The sequence below is a fragment of the Cyprinus carpio genome, chromosome A7 (assembly GCF_018340385.1).
Source record: "Cyprinus carpio isolate SPL01 chromosome A7, ASM1834038v1, whole genome shotgun sequence".
In the NCBI taxonomy this organism is placed as follows: Eukaryota; Metazoa; Chordata; class Actinopteri; order Cypriniformes; family Cyprinidae; genus Cyprinus; species Cyprinus carpio.
The window spans coordinates 6,253,060-6,276,993 of record NC_056578.1 but is presented as its reverse complement, the minus strand read 5'-3'; the positions used below and the strand labels follow the sequence as shown (position 1 = coordinate 6,276,993).

The window sequence follows — 23,934 nt, the reverse complement described above, 5'->3', positions numbered from 1 at the left end:
AGTTTATTATGGAAACATCCAAATTTCAAGGATCCTGTTTGTATTTTCGCATTTGTAATTGTGCTTAAGACATTGTGCGCATAGAACACACATTATAGTTGTTTGTGCTACTACATGTACAGAAAGACTGGTTGAGTTTATTCTTAACTTATTTAAGCCCACCAGCAACTATAGTTGCCACAGTTTATAGTTGTCATTTTCCTTTTGTAAGTATTTTTCTAGATGTTATCCATGTTTTATTTCTCAATGACATGCAAGCAAACAACCAAATAAAGGATTTTTTAAAAAAAAAAAGGTATTCACTTCCTTCCTGTTACACGAGGCTGTTAAGTTCCTACCCCTACTTCCAGGAAGCATGGCGAATGCAAACCCTCCCAAAGTAATGTAATTTTCATATTACTAATAAGTATTTTTTGTTGACATATGCAAAAGGAGGAGATGAGAGAGCAATGTGTGTCTGCTTTTGCCATGGTGGGTGGGAATTTCCAGTTTTCAAGTGACAGCAGCAGTTTACTAACTTCAGGCAGTCACACAAAAGGAAGAATGGAAAGATAAAGAGCTAACACATGGGATTAATTGGTTTAGATTATCTTTTTCTCCCTTTTATGACATTATGTCTCGTAAGGGGCAAATTATTGAGGCCCCTTTATCCAGTTTGGATGCGTTTCATTCAAATTGGTCAAGGACCCTAATTCATTTTTATGTCTAGAAGCTTATGATTCCATTGTAATGCTGAAATTCAGACAAGTAATGAATTTACATTTACATTATTATATGAAATCAGTCAGCCATTGAATACTATGGGCCTAGAAAATATGCGTAATTTTCTTTCAGGTATACCTTTTTTATTATATAGATGTAATATTTTCTTCATTCTATTTATTTGTATTTATTTATTTTCATTTAACTAACATACTTCTAAGAATGAAAATACCTGCATCTTCAATAATAAGTAAATAAATAAAAAAATAAACAAACAATCACGAGTGTAGCATACACATGATAATTATTTAAATAATCATATATTTTTAAAAGAATATCATTAATTTCATGAATATCAAGGACTTTTGTCAGGGTTAATCCATTTGACCTAATCAATATGTGCCTATTCATAAAATATGTGATATTTTACATATTTACATCACAAAGTATAGTATGCAAATATGTATTATGTGAATTTATAAAACTACATGTACCTTCACTGCAGTACTCCTTGTAGGCTATCATTGTGTCATCTTCAAGCTGCAAACCTATGAGTTACTTTCTTATGTTAAGCACAAAAGAAGATATTTTGCAGAATGTTGGTAACCAAACAGTTAAATGCGTAATTTTCTTTCAGGTATACCCTTTTTATTATATAAATGTAATATTTTCTTAATGCTATTTATTTTTATTTATTTATTTTTATTTAACTTATTGATACACAATACCCTGTTGGGTCAACTTAATGGCTGCACTATGTTCCACCATTTTAAGACAAACATATTTATTGTGTATTCATATTCAAGAGATTATAAGCTAGATTCAACTTTTGGGGGGGTTTGCATTGAATGTTCTTCGACTTTTATGCATAATTAATTTGTTTATGAATAAAGATTGATCTGTTGAAAACAGATATTTTGAGTTAGATGCCAAATGCTCTCCTCCTATTCAAATTTTACATTGAAGGGGTGAATACAACATATTTGCCCACCGGCAACTATAGTTGCCGCACATTCTAATATGATTTTCAAGAAAATAAACTAAAACCTGGGGTAAATAAATGCAGAACATGTTCACATAGGACACTATTAACATGACTATATGCATGAAACCATTCAGAAAAATGTGGGCACAAATTGGTTAAAAAAGAAACGAACAAACCAAAAGAAAAAAAACACGGCTGCTTTACTGTAAGTGTATGAAACACTTAGGTTTAAGGTTGTAGACACTACATGCATTCTAGACCATGTGTCTTGTGTGAAATTGGAATAACTGTAATACTGGAATTGTATAGCAATTTCAAGTTGAATGTGTGTCTATGTTGAATTTGTTTGTCTTCTGAGTGGTACACTCTGCTATTTTACATATAGCTGCAGTTTTGCCGTGTACAGGAGCATTGCATTGCCATGTGGCCACAGTGTGATTCACAATTGTCTTAACAATGGAAATGCTTTCTTCACAACAGGATTCAATATCTCTGAACTTTGCACTTTATCATGCTCCTTAAAAAAAAAAAAAAAAAAAAAAAAAAAACATTGGTATGGAAGCATTTTGAACCAGATCACACCTTATACTCACATTCTCATGCTGGCTCCCTGAATTTGCTAAATTAAATTTGCATCACAATTGTAAAACTTCCTCACCTTTATTTGGAGAATAATTACACTGACACATAGCCTCTGCTAAATACAGACACATCTTCACACGATCAAATCTGTCTGATACTGCCTCAAACAATGTTAAGTCTATACATCCAGACTGTATTATAATTGTGAATTTCATCCAATTATTGTTTGTTTTGGTTTCTTTGGGTTTACCTAATCATTTTATCTTACCAAGTTTCATATGTAAATTAGTATTTCTCATTCTTCCATAAGTACAAATATTTTAGTTGAAATAGGTATACTTTCGAAAACATTTCTGAAACTCATTGTTGTCGTTGGTATAAGTGGCAGTGGGTGGTAATAGACTAGAAACATTCACGTTAATGGAGAGATGGTAGAGACAGTTAAGAGCTCCTTGGCATTCACATCTCTGAGGATCTTTCCTGGAGCCTACACTCAGAGACCACAGCGAGAACATCCTGTCAGCATCTCTACTTCCTGTGGAGACTAAAGAGGTTTGGCATCTCCTCTAACATCATGTCAAATTTTCTACCGCTGCACTATAGAGAGCATTCTGACCGGCTGCATCACTGTATGGTACGGCAATTGCTCTTCTTTCAACCGCAAAGCTCTTCAGCGAGTGGTGAGAACTGCAGAGCTCATCATTGGACATAAACTCCCAGCCTTACAGGACATCTATCAGACTCGCTGCTTGAGAAAGTCTCGCAGCATCATCAAGGACCGCACTCACCCTGCTCATCACCTGTTTGTCACACTGCCATCTGGCAGACGCTTATGATCCATCCGATCACGGACCCAACTGAAGAACAGCTTCTATCTTCAAGCCATCAGACTGCTTAACAACCAGCTATCCTTCACCTAAAACCGGAATACATGCTGCTCTTATGTTTACTTTTATTGTACTTGCACTGCCACTTTTTAATGTTCCTTCATGTAGCTCTGTGACACTCTACAATGACATTTTGGACATTGCTCTACTCAGAAATACAAAATCAGAATGTGTGCTGCTCTTAAGTTTATTTATTGCATCTGCACTGCTACTTTAATTTTCTTTCATGTAGCTCTGCGACAGTCTTCAATGACATTTTAGACACCGCTTTACCCCAATAATCTTATATTAGTACCTCAGGACTACTTATAACTACTTATAACTTACTGCCACTTATTTGTATTTAATGCTCTGTCTGTGTCTGTTGTTCTGCCTATGGTCACTGAAGTCACTCAGAATCTCAGTGCCCTCCATGTACGTCTATGTCTGTTTATGTCTTGTTATTGTCACTGTATGTCTGAGCCTCGTCACAAGCATTTCAATGCCCAGTTTTCCCCAGTGTTAACTATGCAAATGATAAATAAATGCCTCTTGACTCTTGACTCTCTTGAGAAATGTACAGTTTTATACCATCGTGTTGACAATGTTTCTTTAGTCATTTGGCAATCCTACAGCCCGTGAACCACTGTAGGAAAATCACCCTTATATCTTACATCTTAATGAGTCAAGTTGATCGTCATGAGTCTAGTCACGTCTCAGTTGATTGTCCAGAGTCTCATCATGTCTCGACTGTTCGTCCAGAGTCTCGTCATGTCACAGCTGATTGTCCAGAATCTTGTCACTTCACAGCTGATCGTACAGTGTCACGTCACGTCTCATCTGATCTACTAGAACGTCTCCATGTTTCGTTTGATCCACTAAAGCCTCACCATGTTTCGTCTAATCTTCCAAAGCCTCATCTTGTCGCGGTTGTCGTACCGCAGGCCTACACAGTCCTGTCTATCATGAAATATCAGAGACTGGCATCAAACATCAAAGATCCACCGCTGGTGTCAGCACGCACATCTGGTATTGCCAAACCTACTCACCCTAGCACTTTTGTCCCTATATTGATTCCTCTGTCTGCAGCGCTTCCCATGAGGAGTCACTTTATGGTGTATTTGGGCCATGAAGACATCTTCAGAGGTGGCAGCTGATGCTGCAGAACCTCCTGAGGTAGCGGTGCTCGCTGCTGTGTCCCCAGAGATGATGGTGCCAGCTGCAGCTTCTCCAGAGGTGGCGGCGCATGCTGCATAACCTCTTGAGGCGGCGGCACTCACTTCAGCTCCTTGTGTGGTGGTGGCGCCCAGTGATGCACTACCCTCTTTGCCTGGACTGGCCACGGAGGCCATTTTTGAACCCTTGTTTTCCCCCGACCCAGCTGCAGAGAACGTTTATGAACACTTGTCTCATCCTGAACCAGCCATGGAGTCCAATCATGAATTTTTGTTTTGGTTATACCACTGGCCATGAACTCTCATTTTGTCCTGAGCTGGCCATGGAGTCCAATGATGTACTAGTTGCTTGTATTTACAGATTTACCCCTCTTGTCAAGCCCTCTGGATTTTGTTCGCCGATTGATGACCCATGCCTGCCCTAGGAATACTCTGTCTTGCTTCATTCATATCTGTTTGCTGTGTATTGACCCATACCTGTTTTCGATCATTTCTGTAAATGAAGCTTTGCAAACACATCTCGACCTGTTTACTTCATAACAGAAACACCATGTAACTTAGCTGATTGTTTTAATGACATTTTTGGTTGTTAAGAAAATGCCTTTTTTAGCATTTGTAGCTATTTCAGTAGTTTAAAACATAATACTTACATTCAAACATAAATCATTAGTTCACACCAAAGCACAAACCACCATTTTCTTTGAAAGAATCCAGTCGTCATCGTTGCACAATGAATAGGCTGGACTGAGAAGGAGCATAGTGAAACGTTGTGAAACGTAGTTTGCATGCCAGACAGAGTTGTCTGCGATTCTTACTGTTGTAAAATCATGCAGTGTGAAACCTTCTGTCGCCGTTCCATTGTGCAGTGTGAACAAAGCAGCGACTGAATGCTGGCCAAAATAGTCATGCAGCGTGAAAAGAACAGTGACCCGACTACTTTGAAAATCGTGCAGTCTGAACTCGGCTTTAGGGTTAGGAGTCAAACTCTCTAACCACTAGGCCACGACTTCCCTTAAGATAAAATCTAATGCTGCACAAAAACAATGCATCAAAGCCAATGTTGTAACTAATCTTTGACATGGCCAAGACTGTGATAAAAGGTAAAAAAAAATCCAGTCCACAATCACTTTTTATATCAAAAACAAGTCATTTTGTGTTTTTTTTTATGTTTTTTTTCCAAATCAGTGACATCATTTATGAACTTGGTAATTAAAGAGTTAAAATCTTGGATTTTTTTTAAACATTTGGTAGTTTTGATCAGGACTGAGGTTAATTAATAGATTTATGCAAAAAAGTTTGAAAAAAAAATATTTATCTGATACATTTTTACAACAGTTTAATTTAGTGGTGGATTTTTTCATCCCGAACATAATGAAAGGGTAGTGAATTTTGCCCACAGTGTATTGTTGAGTTTTTGAAAATTTTCAAAGCATTTTCCCAAAATATGTCAAAATAAGATTTGTCACCAAAAATCATTACATTTGCTGAAACACAGAGAAAGTTGTGGCCAAAATAAGACTCAACTTTACCCCCTATTGGACGAAAACGTCACCAACAACGAATAAGGGTTAAAGAATGAACATTATTTCATTTAGCAGAGGCACATAATGTTGGTGCTCACTGATTCACATTCAAACAGTCATTTCTAATCAGACATGATTAATATATAAATCTCAATATAAGAGAGAGAAGTAGCCACAACAACATACAGTAGAGATCCTTACAAATAAAGAATTTAATAAACCTCATATCATATTCTTCAGTTAGATGAATTATTTCATGATAAACAAAACAGTATAAATGTATATCTAATGGGGAGTATATGATGCCCTTTGACCCCTCACAAAATTCAGTTAGCAATTTTTAAGTTAATAAATGACACAAACACACGTGTGTTTACTTAGCTATCTACATGGATATTACATAGAATTATATTGTTTTAATAAACAGATACTTCTAGGTTTAACTGTATTTTTACAAAAAAAACATTTCTGCATTTTTAACCCTTAGGTGTGACTGTCTGACTGAAATGAATATATGAAAAATGATTACTTTACAAAGTGATGAATGAAAATGAAGTTAAATGAAGTGAACACACAAACACTTGTTTTCTTACATGAAAGGTCTGTGTATCCTTTCACTCTTAATCTCTGCTGCAGATGAAGTTGAGTTTGTCAGTTTCAGGACGGCTGATCCAGCGCTGATCTCCTCCAGACTGAACTGCTCCAGATCTCACTGTGTGTTCACAGTCCTCCTCTGATGTACCGTTCCCTGGAGCCCAGTTCTGATAGCACACCGTCTCTCCACTCACCCAGAACCAGATGCCCACAGTGCAGGAGTGACGTAAACCCAACCACACCTCCGCAGTAGACGCCAGTTTAACCACGTTCATCACACGACGCTGAATCTCTTCTGAATGAACCGAGACCAGATCCACATGATTCTGTCTGCAGTATCTCAGAGCTTCAGACCACGTCAGATTCTCTCTGATCACAATCAGTTTATCTGGAAACCAAACAAAGCACAAGCAGAAACTAGAGAGAGACTGATCAAAAACAACATGCAGAACAAACACTGGGGATGAATCTGTCATGTCAGACATGTAGCGGGAACTTTAAAGAGGTCCTATTATGCTTATTCACTTTTTCTACTTTAGTTACTCTGTAATGTTGCTGTTTGAGCATAAAAAAGATCTGCAAAGTTATAAAGATCAACGTCCAGTTCAAAAGGAGATATTTTATTTAACAGAAGTCACTTCTCAAAAATTACAATGAATGACTCGTTTGGACTACAATGCATATTTTCTGGGATTTGTGATATGACAAAGATCGACGAATGTGAGAAGACCTGGTTGAGCTGCACTAGAGAAGACAAGAGTGTTATCACTATGTCTGAGACACAGCAGTGTTCACAATGCAGACGAACTTGGAGTGATTACAATCATCCGGGTTTAAATCGCGCTCAAATTGTTTTGATTTTGACACAATATTTACACTGAAGCTCACAGCAGGCCAGGGGGGTATTCCAGAAAGCAGGTTATGTGACATACCCGGGTATGTTTAAGAGTAAGTAAGTGGATAACCTCAACTTTCGGTTCCAAAAATGGAGGTAACTTTCACTTTCAGAGTATGTTAGTAGTCATAGCAACTCACTCTCTGAACTTAACCTGCTCCGGAGCAGGTTATGTTCCAGGGTTAGTTCACTTCAGCAAGCCTTCAGTGGGCGTGACAGTTAGCGCACAGCATTATATAATATTACAATATGTAATATAGCTTATTATATATATATATATATTTGATATGTTAATGAGGAAGCACTAATATAAGTAATAAATAAGGTAACATTATTCTAATATGATTATTTCTTTTATTGCCATATATAAGAGTTATCTGTATAAATTATAAAAACACTATGACAAGGTAATGTTTAACTTATAAATATTTATTTATTTTATTTATTACATGTTATATTATCTCACACATGGATTTTCTATAATGTCTAAATTCTAAATCAAAATACATATCTGATATGACTTAATATATAATTAGCATAAAACAAAAAATATAATTCACATTCTCAAGGATTAAAGATTACATGGAAAAAAAAATCACGGTCATCCATTAGGTGGCGATATGCACTAAGCATGTAAACAACTAATGAACAAAAGAAGAAGAAAGAAACAGCTTGGCACGCTTTTTCTTAGCGTCCGTTTCCATAGTGACTCGTCGATTCGTCACTCTGTTGAGAATGTCTTGAGTCTTAACCAGGAACATACTCTGAGTTGAATGAACTTACTCCCGGATGTGTTTTTGGAACCACATACCTCGAGTAAGCAAGGTTTGGGGTTAATCAACCGAGAGTTCAGGGTTAAGTTCACGGTAAGTTAACCCTGCTTTCTGGAATACACCCCAGGCGACTATGATAAGGGGCATGACCAGGCATCGAGTGCTGCCAATCATTCCACACACACTGGCCCACATAACCAATCAGAGCACACACTGGCCCAGATAACTAATCACAACACACACTGGCCCACATAACCAATCACAACACACACTGGCCCAGCTAACCAATCACAGCGCATTTCCCATTTCAGAAGGTGGGCCTTCATTTGATACAGGAACTATTCGAGCTGTTCATGCCAGACTGAGGAGAGAGGTGTTCTATGTTTTTCGAGCAACCTAGTATGAGAGCCTGTACTAGTACAACCACAAAACAAAATCAAGACCTTGTATAAGAGCATAATAGGACCCCTTTAAGAGATCTGGAGGTGATGATGGATTGTGTGTGTTTTGTGAGGATCTACTCACCTTCATGACACACAAAAGGATATTGTTTGCTGCAAGAGACGTCATGCCATTGTCCCTGAGCAATCGGTTCAATCACTGTACAGTCTTCAACACCTCCATAATTATCAGGTTCACCAGACATATAGTATCTGAATGAAGAGTTACTCTGATCTGACCACTGCCATGAGTCTCTCAACAGACCGATCCAGACTTGTGATCCAGATGAGTGATTATCGCTAATGATCTTCTTAACCTTCTCATTCTCATCCTGGTTTCTCACACTGACCAGATCAATGTGATTCTGTCTGCAGTAACTCTGAGCGTCTCTCCAATTCTTCGTCTGATTGATAAAGATGAGTCCTGTGTTTGCTTTAAGAAAAACAAATGACAATGATTCATGAATCAGTTTGTTCATTATTATTATGCTGCTTTATGGTTTGGATGTGAACAGGAGCAGTGGTAAGAAACACGTCACCTAAAGACTTATAAGGTGATATACTGAATATTCACAATATTGTCAGGATTATATTAAATATATAGCATGAAGTAACACTGGAGAACATTGTGATGATTTTAAAGCTCTCTCTATTGATCCATTATGAACACTTGACTCAGACACAAAGAGCCGAATGAGAGAAACGTCAAACAGAGGAAGATGTTACACTGCGCCTAATTTTGCCAGTTAACATTTATTTGGACTGTAGATTAGGAATTTATAAATTAATAGTTAATGAATTAATTGTTTTAATGGACTATCATTAACTGGACTATCATTAACTGGAAATAAACTATATAAACTCTAGTCACTGCTGTGTATAATAAACATTATGGTTATTGTCAGATGATAATTGTTATGATTATTAACAACTACATCCATATCAATATATCTCTCTCTCTGTTATTATTTTTTTTTTAATCGATAGTCTCTTTAACCGCAGGTTCCCATTGTGAAAAATTACCCCATAGTGTGAAGTATTTTATTTTCTTGAAAATACAGAAATTGTATTAACAATGAAAGTGACAAATATACAGTCACCTCTATATTTATAATCAAATTAAAATAGTTGTTAGTATTGCATTAAAATTTGGTATATGCACATCTATAAATGAATGTTTGTTGAATTTCTATGAATTAATTTTAAATAGCTGCACTCACTGTTGTTGCAGATGAAATGCTGTTTATCATTACATCCCAAATCATGCCATTGTCCATCTTTCATCCCAGTGCACTCATCTCCGCCATTAGGTTGTCCAGCAGACCAGTTCTGATAGAGCGCAGGTTCACCTGAAGACCAATGCCATTCATCACGACCCGTCTTCTGCAGCCCAATCCAGACATACTGAACACTTCCATCATTCACACTCTTGTTCAGCTCGTTCATGTCGTTCATGTTGTCAGCGGTGGCCAGATCTGTGTATTTCTCTCTGCAGTATCTCTGAGCTTCAGTCCAGGTCTTGTTCTCATTTATAAAGTGATACTGACGCTGAACACATTCAGATACGGAGCAGAGAGCTGTGAAAGAGAGACGCTGCTTTAATGCTTTTCATAACAGGATCAAACCTAATGAAACTAGAAACTAGTGTTGCTTTCGTCAACGAAAATTATGACGAAATATCGTCGTCAACGAACCTTTATCACGCGACGAAAACGAGAGGAGACGCAACGTAAATGCTGGTCATGTGAAGATGACTATAATTAAATGTATAATGCAATATTGTTGATGAATAAAAACGAGACTATATGTGGTTTACAAAATAAAAACTATGCTAAAATGTCTCTTCATTTTCGTTGACCAAAATGAGACGAAATGAAATGTTTTAACGTTATTTTGTCTCGTTTAGTCGTTATTATTATTATTTTGCAGTATTTCTGTTTCCTGTGTCTCACTAAGCACACGCGACCGACGTCACTTCCTCAAGTCCCACTCACGGCATTATTTAGAAGACGACAACAAACAGTAGGCTTTTTTGAGATGCGCCTTGCCTCGCCTGAAATGTCGGTGAGAGTAGGTGGCTGCAGTAACGGGAGGGATCAAAAAAGACCTTTGAAATCGGACACTTCCTGAATCTCGCTGTGTTTTGTCACCTGCAAACGTCAGCAATGGAGGAGATTGCGTTCGCGTTTTTTATCGCAGACGCAGTGAATGTAATCGAAATACCACTGTTTTGTCATCATGTGCATCAATTCCTTTGTTCTGCTGAACACAAAGGAGGAAATTTAGAAGAATGTTTGCAAACAAGCAGGTTTCTGCCACCATTTCATGTCCATAGTATTTTTCCATACTATGCAAGTCAAAGCTATTTTGTAGCAAACATTCTTCAGAATTTCTTTCCTTGTTTTAAGCCAGACCCGGACACTTCTCAGATGAAACCAGACAAAGATGAGGCATAATGGCTAAACAGTCCATTTAGATATGTATGTGTGCATGTATATTTTAATGGATTGATTTATTAATTCACACAAACATACAACAGAATACAGTGAAAATTACAACAAGGAAGAATTCTAATTAAGAGAACAATTAAATAAAAAACGCATGTCGTAATTCTTAACTTCACTAGGCGTGTATTGTTTTTGTTTAGTTCGCATGTAAATATAATAAATAATTGGGTAATCTAATTCTTAGAATAAAAAGAGAAAACGTATCAGTTGACATTCTCAGCCAATGAGCATGAAGCTGTGTCGTCAGTCAGTTGTTTCCCATCATGCTTTTGAATAGTGCAGTCGGTGGAGAGCAACTGCGCTCGACTGCTCAATCCGACACAGCCGCCTCGCTGTCACGAGAGTTTTTCGGCACACGTCAGCATGACATCAGAGAAAGGCGGACGTAACTCGGACACGAAAAAAAAGGGGGAGGTGCCAAGATGGCGACTGAGTAAGTCTGTTACTGCTGAGCTCCCGCACAAAAGTTCTAATTTGGTGGTATTTCAAGAAAAACTGCATTCCTCTGATATTGGACTATTTCTTATGATTTTAAGAACGACCTAATGTCACCGCCTGAGAGGAAAATAATGCACAAGAACAAGAAGAACCTCATCCATGATACACAGCCAAATAACGCTCTGATAGCCTCATGTCACGATTATGCAAGCACCATGCCGACAATAGAGGTCTCCATGTCGGAGGAAAACTTTCCCCCGCTACCTGTGACTCCATGTGATTCCCCAGCGGCAAAAAAGGCTCTCTGTAATGCAAAACACGAGCCCACATCCCAAGACAACATCGTCATTACTACTCTTTCCCACCTTTATAAGGAGCAGGCTGACTCCATAAAAATTCTGGTGAGTGAAAACTCCAAGAAAATTGATGGAAACGCATTGAAAATTGAAGGGCTAAAGAAAACGGTGGACTTTGTATGTAGTGAAGTTAAAGAAGCACAGCAGAGAGTTAAGAATGTTGATGGCCGTCTTAAGGAGGAAGAAAAAAAAGTGGCGGCGCTCCAAAGTCGCGTGTGTGAACTGGAGACTTACTCAAGAAGGTGGAACTTGAAGGTCTATGGAGTGGCCGAAAATACTGTAGAAAACGTGAAGGAAAAGGTTACAGAGCTTTGCCGAAATATTCTACCAGATGACAAATTGACGCCAGCGATCGACGTTGCCCATCGCATTGGGAAACTAACTCCAGCCAGCTCTCGGCCCGAGAGCGATCATCATCAGATTCTCCCAGAGATCCTACAGAGATGCTGTATGGAAAGCGGCAAAAAATCCCCCCGTCATGCGTGATAACAAACTCCGCTTTGTTGAAGATCTCCCGCAACCTGTCAAGGAGGCTAGGATGAAGATGTGGCCTTTGGTGAATAAGGCGCGTAGTGAAGGTAAATCTGCTTACTTCGTTGGAGCACGGGCTTTTGTCAATGGGAAGGAAATCACTTGAATATCTGAACTGACATTGGCCCGAAATCCCCGGAATAATGTAGGCTACATGAGACGACCTCTTAGATCCCCATTTCTTGGGGTAAAATATTATTTCATTTTTTGACACATAACCCTAAGTGGTTTTCCAGGCTCTTGTTTTGTGTTTTTTTTTTTTTTTTACTACCTTGTTCTGAAGCCTGATCCTTAGTTGTAATTCTTGAAGATCGTTTATGTGGGATGTAGCCTAATATGTTCCCTGGAAGATCATACTTACTGAACAACAATTTAAAAGACTTTTATTTTTTGATAAACACGTTGATCTTCTTTCTTTTCTGTGGGACGCAAAAAATATGGTCTTAAATTTCCACCACTTAATATTTTTTTTATTTTAAGGTGCATTTGGTGCTCAGTATATCTTTGTTAATTGTTCTGTTGTAATTAAGCCATAGTAATATAAGTCTTTTATTTTCTTGAGAATTTCATTGTCTATAGTTTCTTTAAACGCCCAGGGGGTTAAGGAAATATAACTAAACGTAAAGCGTTATTTTTATTTGTTAAACAGCTGAACACAGAATTTTCGTTTTGTCAGGAATCTCACTCAAACTCTAAGGATGAGAATTTTTGGAGATCTCAGTGGGGGAACGATTTATGGTTTTCTCACTGTTCAGAAAGATCAGCTGGAGTCTTAACTTTGAAGCATAAATATAGTGGTGACATTTTACACACAGATACAGATTCAAAAGGGCATTTTATCTGCCAAGTGGTTGATTATAACAAAATTGTCTTAATCATATTCAACACATTTACGGGTACAATTCTAGTTTAGAAAACATCCAGTTATTTGCTAATATAGAAAACAGACTCAAGTATTGGCTAAAATAATTTCCAAACTCTCACATTTTACTTGGAGGAGACTTTAATATTACTCTAAATTCTGAAATTGACAGATGGCCACCTACACTTGATAATAATAGAAATGCATATTTTAAGCTTTTTATGGACAGATATGATTTAATTGACATATGGAGAGTTAAATTCCCAGATGAAGTTTCGTTCACCTGGAATAACAAAGACAACACTAGACTTTTGGTTAGTTTCAAAAAGTATTAAAGAGCAGGATATCTCAGTTAACATTCTTCCCTGTCCTTTAAGCGATCATAAAGCAGTATTCATTTCTATTAAATTATTTTCAGATAATGATTACAAAGCCAATTAGTGGAAACTTAATAACTCTCTTTTTAAAGTGGAGGAGGTTAATCAGAAAATCCCACAGTTGATTAAACATTTTTTCAACAAAGCTGTGGTGGAAAATTCTTTTAGCCTTAATTTGGAGTTATTTAAATATGAATCAGCAAAATACTTTAGGAAGCTTGGTAGCAAACTTGCTAAAATTAGAAAATTGGAAGAACAGAGAGTTATCACAGGCATCTCGGTAATGTCTCAAATTTCACCAGACACCTTAACAGAGGAAGAAAAAATAGAAATGCTTAATTTACAAGAGAGCCTGGATAATATATATAAAAAGAAGGCAGAAGGAGCTTTTATAAGGTCTCGGAAACGGTGGTTAGAAGAAGGGGAACAAAATTCAGCATACTTCTTCAAACTGGAGAAGTATGACACAAAAATGAATACTATTAATGAATTAAAAATGGTCAACTCTATAAGTGATGATCAACGTGTAATATCTGATTTTTGTTCCTCATTTTATAAAAAGCTATATACCTCAGAATATGCTGACAATAATTCTTCGATATTCATTAATTCTTTACATAATACTCCTAAGCTCGACAACTCAGAAAGGGATTTTTGTGACCTCCCGTTATCCCTGGCTGAAGTCACTCAGTGTTTAGAACTGTTAAAAGACAACAAGTCACCTGGGACAGATGGCCAATCATCTGAGTTTTATAAATTGTTTTCTCAGCAGATGGCGCCCTTCTTACTACAGGTATTTAATGAAAGTATAAAAGCCAAAACCTTACCATTGAGTATGACTCAAGGTTTGATTACTTTACTCCCTAAACCATGCAAAGATTTGCTATATATTGATAATTGGCGTCCAATTAGCCTATTAAACAATGATTATAAAATTTTGGCCTTAATATTTGCTAGAAGAATAAAAAAAGTATTAGATTCTATAATTGATGGAACGCAATCAGGTTTTATGCCTAAGAGGCATATCTCCAACAACATTAGGTTAGTCTTAGATTTAATTGACTATTCATATTTAATTTTATATTAATAGACTTTTTTAAAGCTTTTGATACAGTCGAACATAATTTTCTTTATCTTTCACTTAAGAAGTTTGGCTTTGGGGATTTCTTTTGTGATGCAATCCAAACTTTGTATAGTAATGCAAGTGGCTCAATTAAGCTTAAAAATGGGTCCTCACCCAGATTTGAAATCAGACGAGGAATTCGACAGGGATGCCCTATTTCTCCCTATCTTTTTTTACTTGCAGCCCAACTTTTGTGTGAGCATATTAAAAATAGTAATTTGCAGGGCATTTCCATTGCTGAGAAAACAGTTATTATTAGTCAGCTGGCAGATGATACACCTCTGTTTTTAAAATACAGCTCCCAGGTTCCTCTTGCTATTGACATAATAGAAGCTTTCAGTAAAGCCTCTGGTCTCCGCTTAAACCTTAAAAAAATGTGAATTGCTGCCTCTTAAAGACTGTAATGTTGAGTTAATTGCTAATATTCCTGTAAAAAGCTCTGTTAATTACTTAGGTATTATGATTGATAAAAATGAACCCCAAAGATGCAAGAATAACCTTAACCTTAAAAAATGAAGAAGAAATTTAACCTGTGGCTATTACGTGATTTATCTTTGAAAGGCAGGATTTTACTCTCGAAGGCAGAAGGAATATCAAGGGTAACATACGCTGCTCTATCTTTATGTATAGATCAACCCATGTGTAAAACCATAGATAAAATCCTTTATGATTTTGTATGGAAAAATCGTAATCATTATCTGAAAAAGTCTGTTTTAATGAATGAGTACAGTAAAGGTGGCCTTAGTTTTCTAGACTTTTCTACTTTAAATTACACTTTCAAGATTAATTGGATTAAGCGGTATTTAGAGTGCCCAACCAATCTGTGGAATTTTATTCCCCATTATGTCTTTTCTTCAGTTGGCGGGCTCCAGTTCTTGTTGGTATGCACTTATAATATTGAAAAAAAATTCCTGTTAAACTGTCTTCGTTTCATAAACAAATGCTACTGGCTTGGTCTCTAATTTACAAGCACAACTTCACTCCTCATAGATTTTATATTTGGAACAACAGATATATATTTGTACAAAAACAAATCCCTTTTCTTTCAAAAGTGGTATGACAATAATATTTTGCTTGTAAATCAATTATTCAATCAATGTGGTCAACTTTATAACTACACTGAATTTATTCATCACTTTGGTATCCCTATTTCACCAAAGAACTTCTCTATCGTCTTCGATGCAATACCTTCAGCTGTCATCTGACTTTTTAAAGGTGCTAATGGTCTTGCTGATTCCCCTACACTGGTGGATGTGAAGGAAACAACTGTTGGGAATATCTGTTTTTCACTGCAACCTAAAAGCAAGAATAAGGCAGTTCGTCAACTTTTTCAACAGGATACTAGGAATACTCCCACTGCTGTATATTATTGATCCTCATTTGTTGGAGATATTTGTTGGGAAAAAGTTTGGCTTTTGCCACACAAGTTTTTTTTTTTTTTTAACCAACAAAGTCAAAGAGATCTCATTCAAAATGCTTCACAGGTTTTACCCCACTAACTATTACCTGAAAAAAATGAAAAAAGACTTGGATATCAGCTGTACTTTCTGTGAAGAGCTAAACGAAACACTGGTGCATTTATTTTGGTCTTGCCCACATACCAAGAAACTTTGGAGCAAAATATCTCAATTTATTGTTGTCCATATTTACCCTCAATTTGCATTGCGGTGGGAAAATGTTTTGTTTGGTTTTACTCAACATGAAAAAAGTCTATGTTCAGAGTATTATGTGATAAATTAAATTATTCTTTTATCCAAATTTTATTTGCACAAGTCAAAATTCTTAAAAAAGAAACCAAGCTTTCTGGAACTTGCTGCTAATATTAAGCACTATGTTCTCTCAATATCTGAGTGTACAAACAAAAAAGCTGTTAGATCATATGACCTCTGTAAGCTTTACAAGATATATATATATATATTTTTTTCCTTCTTTGCCTTTGTTTTCATTATACTTTGTTTTTGATAACCCCTTGACCTCCCTGGCTTATTTGTATTTTGTCCATAGACTTTATTGATGTACAGAAGATGTTGTTTTCCTGCTGTATGTCCTAATTTTTGAATTTAATAAAAAAAATAATAATAATAATAAATAAATAAAAAAATAATAAAAAAAAAACGTAACTCGGACACTTTTCTAAATGGCATGCATCTCGCGGTGATCACCGGTGATCGGTTCTGCAGATTTTGTTCATCTCAAACAAGCCTATTGATTATTCACTTAAACTCCACCCACGGGAACAGTTTTTCACGGAACCGAATTTTACACAAGAGCGGTGAGAAGAAGTCATTTGTGATGAATGAGTTGATGAATTAATCATTTATTTATGTAGAAACTTAAAACAATCTTAAACTATTGGCTGTATTACGCATCAAACACAAGACAACTTTAAGCGAATAGTGTATAATTAATATCTAAATGAATTCTAATTATATTTTATGCAATAAAAATAAAACGTACCTCAAATAAGAAGCCATGGACAAACTATGCAAACATTTTTTTCCAAAAAAAAAAAAAACGATTTTAATTCAAAAAGCACCTGATGGAGTTTGAACTTCACATTAAACTGCTTCTGTTTCACACAAACGCCGACACAGACGTGCATGTGCGGCTAGAATCGCCCTGAACTCGTGCATGTTCGGATGCGGAGCTATGCGGAAAGTTACAAAAATTGCCGTGCACTCCGCCACGTGAATAGTTCGCGCGCACTCAGACCGAACATCCAGCAACACTGCGATGACCCAAGAGAGATTGCGGACGGGTCGAGTATAAATCAGCCTTGACACAGAGAAAGGGACCGATGGCCAGCCAGCTGGGGTTCATCTTTGGGAGAGAAATTAGCAGATTATTATTATTATTATTATTATTATTATTTATTTATTTATTTTATTTTATTTAAATTTATTTGTGTGTACTTCTAACATGTTTGGTTGGTAAAATAAATGTAAATTCAAATCAGAGAGTCTTCCGTGTCTGGAATGGATGTATTCTTGAGTCTATAAGGTAACAATAATATAATCAGATAACCTTGTTTGAAATGGGTTTGGCTAAAAGAAAATTTTGGTTTTGTCTATACTTCTAGGTACTTGTACTGTATTGACTGGGTGAAATAGAATTGCATTACTAAGAAGAGACTAAAATACCATTTTCATTGACAAAAACTAGACTAAATGTCATCAGTTTTCGTCGACTATAACTAGTCTAGACTAAAAAAAAAGAGTATGAACATGACTAAAACTAATAAAAACTAAAATGACAGCTTCACACAAAGACTAGACTAAAACTAAAATTAAAACAGGCCGCCAAAAACAACACTACTCGAATCCATAAATAAAACAACAAACACTCACCAACGAGAAGAAGAATGAAACATAGAGTTTGCTCCATTTCTGAGGAAGAATAAGAAAGTAAAACATTTAATTAAAAAAAGAACAATTCACATTCATTCAGATAATATTAACATCTCAAAGTCTAATTCTAGTTAAAGAATGAAGATGTGAGTTGTTCTTACTTTAGAGGTGGTGTGTTTCTGTCCTGAGTCTGATGTTTCTGTCTGCAGCTTTTAAACTATGTGATGATTATATCTGCTCTCATCCGTCATTCAGCACGTCACTTCATTAGTTTACTCTTAAACAGAAGCCCTTTTCATTGTTCTTCCTCATTCACATGTATTTCCTTTTGTTGTTGTCGTCATCTGTGTTGGACTTTGTTGCTGTAATTCTGTGGAAGTGTGTTAATTTGAATGAGGTGGAGACAGAGAATCTGCATGTTCTGTAATGAAGTATTGTACTTCCACAGCAGCTTCACAGGAACAACCCACCTCAACATTTACATTTTTGTTTTCCATTTTCTTTCAGTTTTGATATTGTCTGAGACCAACAACATGTTTCTGTATCCCAAACTAAACAATATTTTCACAAAATTTTAACATATTTTGTGTCACCATTAGCACAGTATCTGTTGTGTTATGAGTGCTATCATATAGAGTAATGAAAACATGCAAATAAAAGAACAGCAACAACACACTCAACTCTTTATTTATGGAAATCATAGCCTCAGAGAACATCTACATTATTTCACTATGCAGGAGCACTGTCTTCATACAGTATAATGCCAACTTATATAACAGTAAATTTCATTCACTGGAGTTACAAATCATGCTTGCATTTGATTTAAATGTTACTTTAACCTCTTTCTCTCATTTACCTCATCCTATTTAATCTTTCTCTCTCTGCTTTTTATTTATTTATTTTTTTTTCACTGATCTACATGCATATGACTAGACATGGGGTCAAGCCAGATAAAAGGTTCCTTTTTAATACTTAAATTCATGTTCACATTCACCATTTTTACTCTGAAACAGCAGCAGAAGCTACATAATATAGCACAAAAAGGTGAGCGTAAATATATTGACATATGAGGTACAAGAGCAGGAAACTAATCTAAAAATAGAAAATAGAACTTTAAATTCTGATGCAGATGCATTTACATCAGCCAATCAGTGTTGACATGATGTCATTTTCCTGCAGCTCTAGTCAGTTTCTTGTCCAGCTCTACTTGCCTCATGAATATTAATTGTTAGCCTATATGAGACCAGCAAACATTTCCTCATGAAAGAGACGTTCAGATCATGTCTGTATAACGTCCGTGCAGTTAGCTCAGAACCACTTTTGGAAGTCTTCTGGATGTGCAAAACTGGTTCAATATCTGACTGAGACCCTATTTTTACGTCCGTGGAAGTGTAGAACTTCACAGAGGCAAGAACATAAATGTTCTAAAGCAGTGGCAGTGTTATGAGATATGTGTTTGAGCATATTTTCAACAACTGGTTTTGTGTTTAACAATTTGAGCCTCATGGCTGAGCATAGGGTGTGCCGATAGAGTGAAAGTGAAAAAAAGTGAAAGTGACGTGACATTCAGCCAAGTATGGTGACCCATACTCAGAATTCGTGCTCTGCATTTAACCCCCATCCGAAGTTTGGAACACACACACACACACTGGTGAACACACACCCGGAGCAGTGGGCAGCCATTTTATGCTGCGGCGCCCGGGGAGCAGTTGGGGGTTCGATGCCTTGCTCAAGGGCACCTAAGTCATGGTATTGAAGGTGGAGAGAGAACTGTACATTCACTCCCCCCACCCACAATTCCTGCCGGCCTGAGACTCGAACTCACAACCCTTTGATTGGGAGTCCGACTCTCTAACCATTAGGCCACGACTTCCCACTGATGATAGTATCGTGTCATATCACCTGTTGCTGATGCCTTTGAAGATAGCAAAACGATTATTTTTATTACTATTATCCATCAAAAATACACTACAACGTGGCGCAGCTGGTATAAACACAAGCATTAACTATACTGGCTGCGATCAGCTCGTGGCCTTGTCAGAGCTGTGATGTGCCACATATGTGTGCAGTGTAAATAAGGGCTAAGAGATTTATTCATCATACAGTTTACATAGCTTCACTGATTATAACGGGAGTGTTTTTGCACCGATTGAGCTTGACTGACTGCTGAGTACAGCAGAGGAAGGAATTGTGCACTGGGGTTGCTTGAGTCTTTCAAACTTAATAAATCATATGGGCACAAAACTTGCTACAAGAGCTATATCCACTATTATGAACAACAAAGTAATATTTGACAAATTTTGTCTTTCAGATTATGAAACTGATCAAACACAAATCTCAAGATACTTCATCATCTTCAGCACAATAGCATAATTTGAATTCAGAGTTTCAGAAAAAAGTTTTGTCTAAATTGGTGGAAATCCACATGGAGGTCAGATGGCTGGGAAGAAGTGAGCCTCCCCTTCCATCCACCCACAGAGAGCAGCTGGAGACGATGGAGGACTTTGAGAGAGAGCAGGAACGCCTCAAAAAGAGGCTAGCCTTTGAGTCCCTGGTATGATTTGCAAGACACACTCTGGAAGTGATGTAATTTTATGCTCTGTTTATTTATCAATGTTCTTCTGTCATATATCAGTGAAGCGTGTTATTATCTGATGTTTTTCTAACATGACAGGAATATTACCCCCTATCTTTAAAGGTGTTTCAGCTTGAATTAATTGGAGTTGGAGGTGTAGGTGTTAGGGATTGTGTCCATATTGTTATTTATTTTTATTTTGTATAGTTTCATTAAGTACTTGACTAACAGGTTCAATTTATTGTCACAGTTTGCCAGTCGACAGAGATGTGACATATCAACCTCTGCTTATACTATACTCTCATTTTGTCCCAAATCTGTATCTATTTCTTTCTTGTGCTGAACATAAAATAAGTGTTTTATTTTTTTTATTTTTTTATTTTTTGCAGAATGTGGGTAACCAAACAGTTGCTGGTCCACATTGACTTTGACAGCAGGAAAAAATACTAAGGAAGTCACTAAGGACCAGCAACTGTTTGGTTACCCACATTCTTCAAAATAACTTTCATGTTCATCAGAAGAAATAAACTCATTTAGGTTTAAAACAACTTGAGAGAGGGAAAATGATGAGTGGATGATCTTTTTTTTTTGGGGGGGGGGGGGGGGGGGGGGGTGAACTATCCCTTTAAGGAGCAGGTTATTGTCAGCGCACCATGTGGCCAGGTGCTGTACCTCTTCCCTAAAATAGAGCGCAGGTTCACCTGAAGACCAATGCCATTCATCACGACCCGTCTTCTGCAGCCCAATCCAGACAAACTGAACATTCACACTCTTGTTCAGCTCGTTCATGTCGTTCATGTTGTCAGCGGTGGCCAGATCTGTGTATTTCTCTCTGCAGTATCTCTGAGCTTCAGTCCAGGTCTTCATCTCATTTATAAAGTGATACTGACGCTGAACACATTCAGATACGGAGCAGAGAGCTGTGAAAGAGAGGCGCTGCTTTAATGCTTTTCATAACAGGATCAAACCTAATGAAACTAGAAACCAGAAATAAAACCACAAACACTCACCAACGAGAAGAAGAATGAAATATAGAGTTTGCTCCATTTCTGAGGAAGAAAGACTCTCTTATTCATCTTAGAGTAAAACATATTTTAAAAAGCATCTTATCAGTGTAACAGGATTCATGGTTTATAGTTAAAGAATGAAGTTGTGAGTTGTTCTTACTTTAGAGGTAGTGTGTTTCTGTTCTGAGTCTGATGTTTCTGTCTGCAGCTTCAAACTATGTGATTATTATATCTGCTCTCATCCGTCATTCAGCACGTCACTTCATTTGTTTATTACTCTAAAACCCTTATTTCATATTCACTTCCTTTATACTGGTGTATTTTCCCACTTCTTTCCCCTAATTTGCATATTGACGTCTGTCTCAGTCAGTTTTTTTGAGTCAATATGAACATGGACCTTAATTATAAAAATATTAAAAACATAAGAACATTCATAATTTGTATTCTAACATTAACAACTAACCAATAGATTTCATGTTATTGGTGGACTGCATAATTCGAGTTAAATCCCTTTTCAATTTGACATGTATATTTCTCTGTTGAACTACTTTTTAATGCAGTGTTGAAGCGAGCCTTTAGTGGGCGTGACAGATAGTGCACAACATTATATAATATTACAATATGTAATATAGCCTATTTTGTATATATATATATATATATATATATATATATATATATATATATATATATATATATATATATATATATATATATATATATGATATGTTAATGAGGAAGCGATAATATAAGTAATAAATAAGGTAATATATTATTCTAATATGATATTTATTTTATTGGCATATATAAGAGTTATATGTATAAATTATAAAACACTATGACAAGGGGATGTTTAACTTATATATATTTATTGATTTTATTTATTACATTTTATAGTATCTCACACAAGGAGCGCCATTTTCTATAATGTCTAAAATTAAATCAAAATACATATCTGATATGACTTAATATATAATTAGCATAAAACAAACAATATAATTCACAGTCTCAAGGATTAAAGATTAAATGGAAAATAAAAATGATTGCACAGCCATCAATTAGGTGGCGATATGCACTAAGCATGTAAACAACTAATGAACAAAAGAAGAAAGGAACAGCTTGGCACGTTTTTTCTTAGCGTCCGTTTCTGTAGTTACCCGTCAATTTGTTGCTCTGTTGCGAATGTCTTGAGTCTTAACCAGGAACATACTCTGAGTTGAATGAACTTACTCCCGGACGCGTTTTTGGAACCACATACCTCGAGTAAGCAAGGTTTGGAGTTAATCAACCGAGATTTCAGGGTTTAGTTCACGGTAAGTTAACCCTGCTTTCTGGAATACACCCCAATCAAAGAGAAAGAAATGTGTGAGATGATGGAGTGATTTAGACCGGTGGTGTAGTGGGTTTTTGAGAAGTGGATATACTCTTAAGTTGTTCCCCATCCCAGCAAAGGATGAACGCCCTGCGTTATAAACCGTGACGTGTCAAGTCTTGCATATTTAGTTCATCCCAAAGTGGGCCTGTAGTATTTGCACACTGTCACTTAACTTCTGCTGCTTGACTTCACAGAATATGGATCATTATAAAATCTATATTAACCAGAGAAGAGGTGCAGATTTTGCAATAAATAATAAAAAAATAAATAGATTGCAGCAATTAACATTTTGTCAGAACTAGTAAATTACATGCTATTTTGTTTAGTTGTCTCTTCAGAATTATGGGAGAATCATGATCTCTTTTTGAAACGACAACAAAATTATGATTGTCAGTTTATCCAGAATTGTTCAGCTCTACTTCTGTGTGACTGATTTTTCTACCATTACATGCAGTGACAGACAAATGATAGTTCCAAGCCCTGACGCACAGGCGTAGCCTTCATTTCAGAAGTGAGGGGGACAGAAATGTCAAATATAATAATACTTTTTTTTTGGTCTAATTGACAGGTTTTCTATTATTATTATTAGTATTATTATTATTATTATTGTTGTTGTTGTCAGACTTGGTACCCGAAGGTTGTGGATTCGAGTCTCAGGTCCGGCAGGAATTGTTGTAGGGGTATTTAATAACCAGTGCTCTCTTCCACCCTCAACACCACGAGAGTGAGACCCTTGAGCAAGGCACCGAAACCCCAACTGCTCTCTGGGCACTGCAGCAATATGGCATCTGAAATATAATAATATCTTACTAATATCTTCCCACCGCTCCATGTGTGTGTTCACGATATGTGTGTTCGTGCACTTGGATGGGTTAAATGCAGAGCACAAATTCTGAGTATGGCC

The 23,934-nt window shown here is 36.5% G+C and overlaps 1 protein-coding gene and 1 long non-coding RNA gene across 2 annotated transcripts; both read right to left on the bottom strand.

Moving 5' to 3' along the window:
- Positions 1-6,351: 6,351 nt before the first annotated feature.
- On the bottom strand, positions 6,352-18,199 carry LOC122145560 (macrophage mannose receptor 1-like). The gene is made up of 4 exons (XM_042759417.1): positions 18,077-18,199; positions 9,756-10,112; positions 8,621-8,968; positions 6,352-6,815 (listed from the first exon to the last, which is right to left on the bottom strand). Exons 1-4 carry the CDS (start codon positions 18,111-18,113, stop codon positions 6,454-6,456), a joined length of 1,104 nt encoding a protein of 367 aa, XP_042615351.1. The 5' UTR covers positions 18,114-18,199; the 3' UTR covers positions 6,352-6,453.
- Positions 18,200-21,344: 3,145 nt separating this feature from the next.
- LOC122145564 lies at positions 21,345-21,975 on the bottom strand. The gene is made up of 3 exons (XR_006160398.1): positions 21,819-21,975; positions 21,662-21,700; positions 21,345-21,571 (listed from the first exon to the last, which is right to left on the bottom strand). It is a non-coding gene; the product is annotated as an uncharacterized LOC122145564 (long non-coding RNA).
- Positions 21,976-23,934: the final 1,959 nt, after the last annotated feature.

Coding starts and splice junctions, on each gene's coding strand:
- LOC122145560 (XM_042759417.1), bottom strand. CDS start 18,113: ATGGAGCAAACTCTATGTTTCATTCTTCTTCTCGTTG. Junction 8,969..9,755: donor GCATTTCATCTGCAACAACA/GTGAGTGCAGCT, acceptor TTTTTCTTAAAG/CAAACACAGGACTCATCTTT. Junction 6,816..8,620: donor TCCTTTTGTGTGTCATGAAG/GTGAGTAGATCC, acceptor TTTGGTTTCCAG/ATAAACTGATTGTGATCAGA.